Source organism: Rhincodon typus, chromosome 13, assembly GCF_021869965.1.
Source record: "Rhincodon typus isolate 14 chromosome 13, sRhiTyp1.1, whole genome shotgun sequence".
Classification (NCBI taxonomy): Eukaryota; Metazoa; Chordata; class Chondrichthyes; order Orectolobiformes; family Rhincodontidae; genus Rhincodon; species Rhincodon typus.
This window is the reverse complement of record NC_063344.1, coordinates 2,767,839-2,778,593: the sequence shown is the minus strand read 5'-3', so window position 1 is coordinate 2,778,593 and position 10,755 is coordinate 2,767,839. Positions and strand designations below refer to the sequence as shown.

The following is a 10,755-nucleotide window of genomic DNA, read 5'->3' as shown; positions in this document are numbered from 1 at the left end:
TGGAGGGAGGAGTGGCAGAGTGGAGGGCAGAGAGGAGGGTGTAAAGATGCAAAGTTGGGTATGTCTTCCAATTGTTAACAGTACGTCAAATTTCCATTTGCTGTCAACAAAAAGAAATTGAAATTTACACCAATTCTCTGATTACTCAATAAAAGTTATTAAATAATAAAATAATTATTTCAATAAAAAATTCTGAAAAGCAACTATGGTTACTATAGAAAATTACATTCCTCCACCTTGTTTTAGTATTGATCTCCAGCACGTACTATGGTAGTCTAAGATTACTGTAATTTGTACGACAAAATTTAATTCAGAACATGAACTTATGACACATAGGAAAGTGCAAAGTGCATTCCAATGTCTAGATGGAGAAAGGATAGTGAGTCACTAGTAATGTGACTGAGGATTGTTGCACCTACCAGCACACGCTTCCATCAAATTCTTCAAGGGTCCTTTGGTGTACAGTAACCCAACAAGTATACCAGAGAGGTGGCCAACAAAAGATGTTCTAGAATAAAATAAAATTGTTAAGCGCCTGCTTAAAAGAAACAGATTGAACACTGAATGCACAGTTAAAATTCTGGCAATTTCAAATACGAGCTTTGTTTTCTAAAATTACATTAATGGTGAAATTTAGGAAGATATAGATCTATCAATCACTGCTTAAAATGAATAGAAAGGTAATCCTGAAAATTCCAATTTAATCAAAACAAAATGTTTGCTTTCTTTGACAGCAATTCCTTAAACGAATTGCAACTACACTGGCCTATCTGTAATACAGACCGACAGCTGCCATAAAATCTCACAACACATAACATTTGGAAACTAAAATGTTTTCTTGAACTATTGATCTACATAACAGGTCATCTCCTCAACAGTGAAATGACAAAAATCACTTCATTACCTCCTTATTATGAAACCATAGAGCACAACAAACTTAATATACTCCCAAAATGCTGGAATCTTCGACACCACAATTTATTCAATTACAGATAATGACTGGATACAAAAGCAGGGGTAAATGTAGACCAATGCATTTATGCCAGGAATGGGGAGCGAATTATTGATTGAAATAGCACTTTTCTTTTGCTAAATTCAGAACACAGCATTAACAATGCTGAGAAAAGACACATTTTATCAAAGGTTTACACACTTCACTCATCAGGATATTTGCAAGAAAACCAAAGTAAAACTGAACAACATTTTTATATCAAATCAGAACATCATGCTGATTCGTTGGCATGGATTGGTAGGGGCATTGCCATGGAAAATGCACCAGTTGAATGCTGACTGACAGTTATCTAAAGGCCAAGCTCTGTTTAAATTAAACCAGACATGTTGACTCTGATAAGTTAAGGCATTGCCATGAAGTATAAATCAAAGAATGCCTGTCACTTACTTTGTTATGCTTAGACAGGCACAATGTAGACAATCTTAAATTGATGATAACAAGGTGTAGAGAGCTGAATGAACACAGCAGGCCAAGCAGCATCAGAGGGGCAGGAAAACTGATGTTTCAGGTCGAGACCCTTCATCAGAAATAGGGGAGGGGAAGGGGGTTCTGAAATAAATAGGGAAAGAGGAGGAGGCGGATAGAAGATGGATAGAGGAGAAGATAGGTGGAGAGGAGACAGACAGGTCAAAGAGGCGGGGGTGGAGCCAGTAAAGGTGAGTGAAGGTGGGGAGTTAGGGAGGGGATAGGTTGTTCCAGGGAAGATGGACAGGTCAAGGGGGTAGGATGAGTTAGTTGGTAGGAGATGGGGTGGGTCTTGAGGTGGGAGGAGGGGATAGGTGGGAGGAAGGACAGGGGTTAAGGAGGCGGGGACAAGCTGGGCTGGTTTTGGGATGCGGTCGGGGGAGGGGAGATTTTGAAGCTTGTGAAATCCACATTGATACCATTGGGCTGCAGGGTTCCCAAGCGGAATTTGAGATGCTGTTCCTGCAGCCTTTGGGTGGCATCATTGTGGCACTGCAGGAGGCCCAGGATGGACATGTCATCCAAGGAGTGGGAGGGGGAGTTGAAATGGTTCGCGACTGGGAGGTGTAGTTTCTTGCGAACCGAGCATAGGTGTTCTGCAAAGCGGACCCCAAGCCTCCGCTTGGTTTCCCTGATGTAGGGGAGGCCACAACGGGAACAGCGGATACAGTATACCACATTAGCAGATGTGCAGGTGAACATCTGTTTAATGTGGAAGGTCTTCTTGGGGCCTGGGATGGCAGTGAGGGGGGAGGTGTAGGGGCAGGTGTAGCACTTGCCGCGGTTGCAGGGAGAAGTGCCGGGTGTGGTGGGGCTGGTGGGGAGTGTGGAGCGGACAAGGGAGTCGCGGAGAGAGTGGTCAATGTGGACTTCACAAGCTTCAAAATCTCCCCTCCCCCGACCGCATCCCAAAACCAGCCCAGCTCGTCCCCGCCTCCCTAACCTGTCCTTCCTCCCACCTAACCATTCCTCCCACCTCAAGCCCCACCCCCATCTCCTACCCACTAACCTCATCCCACCTCCTTGACCTGTCCGTCCTCCCTGGACCGACCTATCCCCTCCCTAACTCCCCACCAACATTCACCTTTACTGGCTCCAACACCGCCTCTTTGACCTGTCTGTCTCCTCTCCACCTATCTTCTCCTCTATCCATCGTCTATCCGCCTCCCCCTCTCTCCCTATTTATTTCAGAATCCCCTTCCCCTCCCCCATTTCTGAAGAAGGGTCCCGACCTGAAACGTCAGCCTTCCTGCTCCTCTCATGCTGCTTGGCCTGTTGTGTTCATCCAGCTCTACACCTTGTTATCTCAGATTCTCCAGCATTGGCAGTTCCTACTATCTCTGTAACAATCTTAAATTGATTATTGGCATAATTCCCTGCACACTCAGGATTATTTCACAGATGCTGTCCAAACACAAAATCACATCTAATGCTGGACACTGCTTTGAGTTTTTCAAACAATGATTGGTGGGTTACTGTCAGTTCCTTATCCTGAACAGACGAAGGGATATTTTATTTAATATGACCAGCCCATCTTCGAGATGTACACAGGCTGCATATGTAGTATCACAACAGCACTGTAATTCATCTAGTACTGTTTTCATTTATGTGATAGGCAGAACATTTTTTTTGGCTGAACAGCATCAGTGGCAAGCACCATTTGTGTTGCAACTGCGTAGTAACAGCATGAGAAAAGTCACCTCACCTCTTCCTACAATTTATCAAAATACAAAGAGGGGGGATACCCATTCAGAATCTCAGAATTGTTATGGTCCAAAAGGCAGCCATTCAGCCTGTTGTGTCTTCACCAGCTCATTAAATGGGTATCGATACTTAAGTGTCAATCTCCTGTGTCTTCCCCATACTGTGCATTATTTTATCCAACTAGTTACCCATGTCTCACTTTCTCGTACGTTCCTGAAGGCAATAACTTGCCCGCTATAGAACTGAAACAAAAACTGGTGGTTTGTTAATGGCAAGTCATTGCTTAACTGGTGTATTCTACATGGCAGTGTCTCTATCAATGAGAGTTCACTTCCCATCAAATCAACATGTTTTTCCCATATGTATAAATGTTGTTCCAATTCACATTACTTTTCTTGAAAGTGCTGTGAAGAGTATAAAATGAAAAAGACTGACAAATTTGCCTCTTTATCAGCAATTCCCAAGTTCTATATTACTGAGTGACAACATTAATAGCTTCTTGACTCTCAGATCAGATTACTTGAGCAAAGCACCAGAGAGTAACCAGCACCCATGGAGCTTTTCCGAGCGTGAGAATGGTTTGCAAACAACAATGAGAAGTGGAAAGAGACCTCAGAGATGTAGGAGCAGAAGTAAGTGTTTCAGCTCTGCCATTCAATGAAATCATAGCTGATTCAATGTCTTCCAACATCACTTTCCTGCCTTTTCCGTAAAGCCCTCAATTGCCTTACTGATTAAAAATCTGTCTATTCCGGACCTGAATATACTTAATGACCCAGTCTCACAGGTCCTCTGACATAAAACAATTCTACAGATTCACAACCCTCTCAGAAGAAATTTCTCCTCACTGCTGTCTTAAATGTGCAACCCCTCATTTTGAGATGATGCCTTCTGGTCTTAGACACTCTCAAGGGAAAACAACCTTTCTGCATCAAACCCCTCAAGCCTGCTAAGGATCTTGTATGTTTAATTAAGGTCAACTCTAATTCTAGTTCTTCGAAATTCCAATGAGTACAGATGCAACCAACTCAACTTCTCCACATAAAACAGCCCCTCCATACCTGTCATCAGCGAAGTGAACTCACTCTGGATTGCTTCTAATGCCAGTGGGTCTTCCCTTTGAAAAAATGGGCCCAAAACAGTTCACATTCCAGCCATGGCACAACTAGTCAGAATAGAAATGAAAGAATAGGCAGGATAAATGAGTGGCTTGAAAGATGGTGCAGGAGGGAGGGGTTCAGATTTTTGGGACATAGGGACTGGTTCTGGGGGAGGTGGGACTATAACAAATCGGACGGTCTACACCTGGGCAGGACTGGAACCAATGTCCTAGGGGCTGCTTTTGCTAATGCTGTTGGGGAGGGTTTAAACTAATGTGACAGGGGGATGGGAACCAAATGAGGAGGCTAGTGGACAGTAAGGAGGTAGTAACTAAAGCCTGTAAGGAACTAGATAATGAAGTCAGTGTGACTAAGGGGAAGAGGAGGCAGAGAACAGATGATGAACGCAAAGGGACAGGTGGTCTGAGGTGCATTTGTTTTAATGCGAGAAGTGTAGTAGGTAAGGCAGATGAACTTAGGGCTTGGATTAGTACCTGGGAGTAGGATGTTATTGCTATTACTGAGACTTGATTGAGGGAAGGGCAAGATTGGCAACTAAATATCCCAGGATATAGATGCTTCAGGCGAGATAGAGAGGGAGGTAAAAGGGGTGGAGGAGTTGCATTACGAGTCAAAGAGGACATCACAGCTGTGCTGATGAAGGGCACTATGGAGGACTCGAGCAGTGAGGCAATATGTGCAGAGCTCAGAAATAGGAAGGGTGCGGTAACAATGTTGGGGCTGTACTACAGGCCTCCCAACAGCGAGTGTGAGATAGATGTGGACAGATTATGGAAAGATGTAGGAGCAACAGGGTGGTGGTGATGGGAGATTTTAATTTTCCCAACACTGACTGGGATTCACTTAGTGTTAGGGGTTTAGATGGAGCAGAATTTCTAAGGAGAATCCAGGAGGGTTTTATAGAGCAGTATGTAAATAGGACAACTTGGGAAGGGGCCATACTGGACCTGGTGTTGGGGAATGAGCCTGGCCAGGTGGTTGAAATTTCAGTAGGGGATTACTTTGGGAGTAGTGATCACAATTCCGTAAGTTTTAGAATACTGATGGACAAAGACGAGAGTGGTCCTAAAGGAAAAGTGCTGAATTGGGGGAAAGCCAACGATAGCAAAATTCGGCAGGAGCTGGGGAATGTGGATTGGGAGCAGCTGTTTGAGGGTAAATCCACATTTGATATGAGGGAGGCTTTTAAAGAGAGGTTGATTAGAGTGCAGGACAGACATGTCCCTGTGAAAATGAGGGATAGAAAGGGCAAGACGAGGGAACCATGGATGACAGGTGAAATTGTGAGACTAGCAGAGAGGAAAAAGGAAGCATACATAAGGTCCAGGCGACTGAAAACAGACGAAGCTTTGGAAGAATATCAGGAATGTAGGACCAATCTGAAACGAGGAATTAAGAGGGCTAAAAGGGGTCATGAAATATCTTTAGCAAACAGGGTTAAGGAAAATCCCAAAGCCTTTTTTTCATACACAAGGAGCAAGAGGGTAACTAGAGAAAGGGTTGGCCCACTCAAGAACAAAGGACGGAAGTTATGCAAGGAGTCAGAGAAAATGAGTGAGATTCTTAATGAGTACTTTGCGTCGGTATTCACCGAGGAGAGGGACATGACGGATGTTGAGGTTAGAGATAGATGTTTGATTACTCTAGGTCAAGTTGGCATAAGGAGGGGGAAGTGTTGGGTATTCTAAAAGCATTAGGGTGGACAAGTCCCCAGGTCCGGATGGGATCTATCCCAGGTTACTGTGGGAAGCGAGAGAGGAAATAGCTGGGGCCGTAACAGATATCTTTGCAGCATCCTTGAGCATGGGTGAGGTCCTGGAGGACTGGAGAATTGCTAATTTTGTCCCCTTGTTTAAGAAGGGTAGCAAGGATAATCCAGGTAATTACAGACCGGTGAGCCTAACGTCAGTGGTGGGGAAGCTGCTGGAGAAGATACTGAGGGATAGGATCTATTTACATTTGGAAGAAAATGGGCTTATTAGTGATAGGCAGCATGGCTTTGTGCAGGAAAGGTCATGTCTTACCAACTTGATAGAATTCTTTGAGGAAGTGACAAAGTTGATAGATGAGGGAAGGGCTGTAGATGTCATATACATGGACTTCAGTAAGGTGTTTGATAAGGTTCCCCATGGTAGGCTGATGGAGAAAGTGAAGTCGCATGGGGTCCAGGGTGTACTAGCTCGATGGATAGAGAACTGGCTGGGCAACAGGAGACAGAGTGTTGTAGTGGAAGGAAGTTTCTCAAAATGGAGAACTGTGACCAGTGGTATTCCACAGGGATCCATGTTGGGACCACTGTTGTTTGTGATATACATAAATGATCTGGAGGAAGGTATAGATGGTCTGATTAGCAAGTTTGCAGATGACACTAAGATTGGTGGAGTGGCAGATAGTGAAGGGGACTGTCGGAGAATGCAGCAGAATATAGATAGATTGGAGAGTTGGGAGGAGAAATGGCAGATGGATTTCAATCCAGGCAAATGCGACGTGATGCATTTTGGAAGATCCAATTCAAGAGCGAACTATACAGTAAATGGAAAAGCCCTGGGGAAAATTGATGCACAGAGAGATCTGGGTGTTCAGGTCCATTGCACCCTGAAGGTGGCAACGCAGGTGGATAGAGTGGTCAAGAAGGCATACGGCATGCTTTCATTCATCGGACGGGGTACTGAGTACAAGAGTTGGCAGGTCATGTTACAGTTGTATAGGACTTTGGTTCGACCACATTTGGAATACTGTGTACAGTTCTCGTCGCCACATTACCAAAAGGATGTGGATGCTTTGGAGAGGGTGCAGAGGAGGTTCACCAGGATATTGCCTGGTACGGAGGGCGCTAGCTATGAAGAGAGGTTGAGTAGATTAGGATTATTTACATTAGAAAGACAATGGTTGAGGGGGGACCTGATTGAGGTCTACAAAATCATGAGAGGTATAGACAGGGTGGATAGTAAGAAGCTTTTTCCCTGAGTGGGGGACTCAATTACTGGGGGTCACGATTTCAAGGTGAGAGGGGAAAAGTTTAAGGGAGATATGTGTGGAAAGTTCTTTACGCAGAGGGTGGTGGGTACTTGGAACGCATTGCCAGCAGAGGTGGTAGAGGCAGGCATGATAGCGTCACTTAAGATAGATACATGAATGGGCAGGGAGCAGAGGGATACAGATCCTTGGAAAATAGGTGACAGGTTTAGATAGAGGATCTGGATCGGCACAGGCTTGGAGGGCCGAAGGGCCTGTTCCTGTGCTGTAATTTTCTTTGTTCTTTAGTGCCTTGTATCATTTTAGTGAAACTTCCCCACTTCTTTAGTCCATTCCCTTTGAAACAAAGGCCAACATTTTATTTGCCTTCCCTATTACTCGCTGATCTTGGATTTTAGCTTTTTGTAATTCATGAGGACTCCCAAATCCCTCTGTATTCTCTTTTACTCTGCCTGCCAGTTTTTTGTTTACTTGCTTAATCTGTCTATATCCCTCTGCAGACTATCACTCTCACCACTTGCCTTCTCGCCTATTTCGGTCATCTGCAAACTTGGCTATAGACTTTCCTCATTGAAGTCATTATATTGTAGATAACTGTGGTCCCAGCACCGAACCTTGTGGCATTCTAGTTACACATTGCTCCCTTGAAAATGCCCCACTTATTCCACTGTCTTCAATTACGAAAACAGAAACTGCTGGAAAATTCAGCAGATCTGGCAATATCAGTGGGAAGATAGCAGAATTAAAATTTCAAGTCCAGTGACTCTTCAGAAATCAACTGACCCACTGTTACCCGTTTATGTCTCCTTCCCTTTTTACTAAAGGTGTTAGATTGTCAGTATTGCAATCCTCTGGGTCTTTTCTCAGAATCTAGGGATTCTTGGAAGGTTACTATCAGCGCATTCACTATCTCTGTTACTAGGATGAAACCCATCAATCCACAGGGCTTACTGGTCTTTCGCCCCACTAATTTCCAAACCACTGGAGGAAAAAGTGCTAGTTATTGTATTTATTTCCTCTCCTTCTCTTGCTCCTTCATTTAGTACCTTTGGAAAGCTATTAGTGTCTTCTACTGTGAAGCCTGATACAATGTATTTATTCAACTCCTCTGCTATTTCCTGGTTCCCAACTATTATTCTATCAGGCTTGTTCTCCAAGGAGCCTAAGTTCACTTTGGCTTCTCTCTTTCTTTTTACATAAAGAAGCTCTTGCTTTCTATTTTAATACTACTTCAAGTTTATGTACAATGTTTATTTTCTCCCTTTTTATTATTTTTTGGTTATCTTTTGTTGCTTTTTGAAGAAAACAACCTTTCCCAGTCCTCTCACTTACCACTAATCTTTGCCACATTGCATATTTTTTCTTTCAATTTGATGCTACCCTTAACTTCCCTGGTTAACCATGATTGGTTTATCTGTTTCCTAGAATCCTCCTTCCCTACTGGAAGATCTTTGTTTTGGCAATGAACTATTTTCTTAAAATGCCTGGCTTTGTTTCACAACTGTCTTTGCTGCTAAACTCCTGCCCTAGTCCATTGTAGCTGGTTCTGTCCTCATTACTTTGTAAATACCTTTATTTAAGTTTAGTACGGTTGCATCTGACCCAAGTTCCTCGCTCTCAAACTGAATGATAAATTCTGTTGTATTATTGTCACTCTGCCTCAAGGATGTGTTACTGTGACACCATTTATTAAGTTTGCGTCATTGTGAGTTACCAGATCCAAAAACAGCCTGATCCTGGGTTGTACCCACAACATAATTCTGGGAAACTGTCTCAAATACAATCTATGAATTCCTCCTTATGACTGCCTGCGCCAATCTGACTATCCCAATTTACATGAAGATTATAAAGTCACCCAGAATTTGTTATATGCTCTTATCATGTCCTGATTTATTCTGACCCACCGTATAGCTATTATTAAGGAGCCTATAGACATTTGCAATAAAGGCCAAAATTTCATTTGTCCTCCTCATTACCTATTTTACTTGCACAGTACCTTTCTACAATTCATGCAGAACACACAGATCCCTCTGAGCAAAAACAGTTTGAAGTTTCTCTCAATTTTGATATAAAGGTGCCTTCTATTCTTGCAACTAAAATCAACCTTCCAAATTTTGGTCCTAACCCATCCATATCCATTTGTAAATTTCTTGTTTCTTCATTGCAACTTACTTTCCCACCTATTTTTGTAACATCTTCTGTACATTTTGTCCCCCCACCCAAGTCATTAATATAGATTCTAAATAGTTAGGGTCTAAGGACCAAACCCTGCAACACCCCCTTAGTTACAGCTTGCCAACCAGAAAAAGACAAATTTAGCCCAACACTCTGCTTTCTCTTGGTTAGCCAATCCTCTCTTCAAGCTAATATGTCACCCTAACATCAGTGTCACTTTGATAGACTGTAACACAACCATACAAACCACCTGCCGTTGCAGGTTGCCCTTCATTAGAATCCAAAAGCAACAAACAGATCAGCATCAATTTAACATTTAATGGACTTTTCTTTGTGTATCCTCTGCTCCCTAAGGCCCTCCATTATATTTTTCTTCAGAGCACCAGTGTTTTTTTAATTCTATAAACTCTGTAAATGCCTCTTTTCCTAAGCTACTGTAAATGAAACCTGAAAGAAACCAATTCTTGCAATAATAGTTACACTAAAACGTTGCTGCTAAACTATGACTGCAGAAAAATATTTAAAAAGTCAGGAACCAGAATTTTTAAAACAATTGAACAGCTATCAGTTTTCTGAGAAGAATCATTTTGGGAGTCAATGCTAGATTTGTTGAAAGTGAATTACTGTGTCACAGATTGTGTACTCACTTACCCTGGAGCAATCAAATGAATTGCAATCAGCTCGCCCCAGCATGCATACTGTTTCTGCACTGGGAAGCCCAATACATAACTGATACCTCCAGGATTGTAATGATTGTTCACAACTTTCAGAGCAAATAAAACACCTGAAACATGAAGTAAATGAACACACTTCATATAAACCATTATATTTCCTTTCAAACAAAAACACGCGCACACACGCACACACACACCTTCATTCCATTGATACCGCAAGTGCAGTGTCATTTTAAAACAATTTTCCAATTGCTAGATATTCTGCCATATATGATCTTCAGGAATACAGTCCAGATCAGTATTGATCTGCTTATATCTTGCTGAAAACATGAAAACAACACAGGAGTAACTCATTCCCTGATACGCCTCCTCTCAGTTAATAGGCCCCACGAAATGCAACTGGTCAGGCTATTTCAAATGGAGAAGTGATTGCATTATAATTTTGTAGGTAAAACTTGGAATTCTGTTTACATTAAATTCATGCGCGTAATGTGTAAAACAAAGCAATTTTATTGCAGGAACTTTAAAACAGCACCCCTTTCTCCCTAGATAACAAGGTGTAGAGCTGGATGAACACAGCAGGCCAAGCAGCATCATAGGAGCAGGAAGGCTGACGTTTCGGGCCTAG

General features: G+C 42.7%; 2 protein-coding genes across 2 annotated transcripts in view; both read right to left on the bottom strand.

The window, feature by feature from the left end:
* mrpl44 (mitochondrial ribosomal protein L44) overlaps positions 1-10,755 on the bottom strand; it is a 153,642-nt gene that overhangs the window by 68,987 nt on the left and 73,900 nt on the right. The window lies entirely within an intron of this gene.
* Positions 1-10,755, bottom strand: part of rhbdd1 (rhomboid domain containing 1) — a 24,541-nt gene that overhangs the window by 4,445 nt on the left and 9,341 nt on the right. Inside the window, exons 3-4 of the mRNA XM_048604846.1 lie at positions 10,105-10,237; positions 420-508 (exon numbers count right to left, since the gene is read on the bottom strand). Coding sequence (XP_048460803.1) covers positions 420-508; positions 10,105-10,237 — 222 coding nt within the window. The remainder of the gene's footprint in view (positions 1-419; positions 509-10,104; positions 10,238-10,755) is intronic.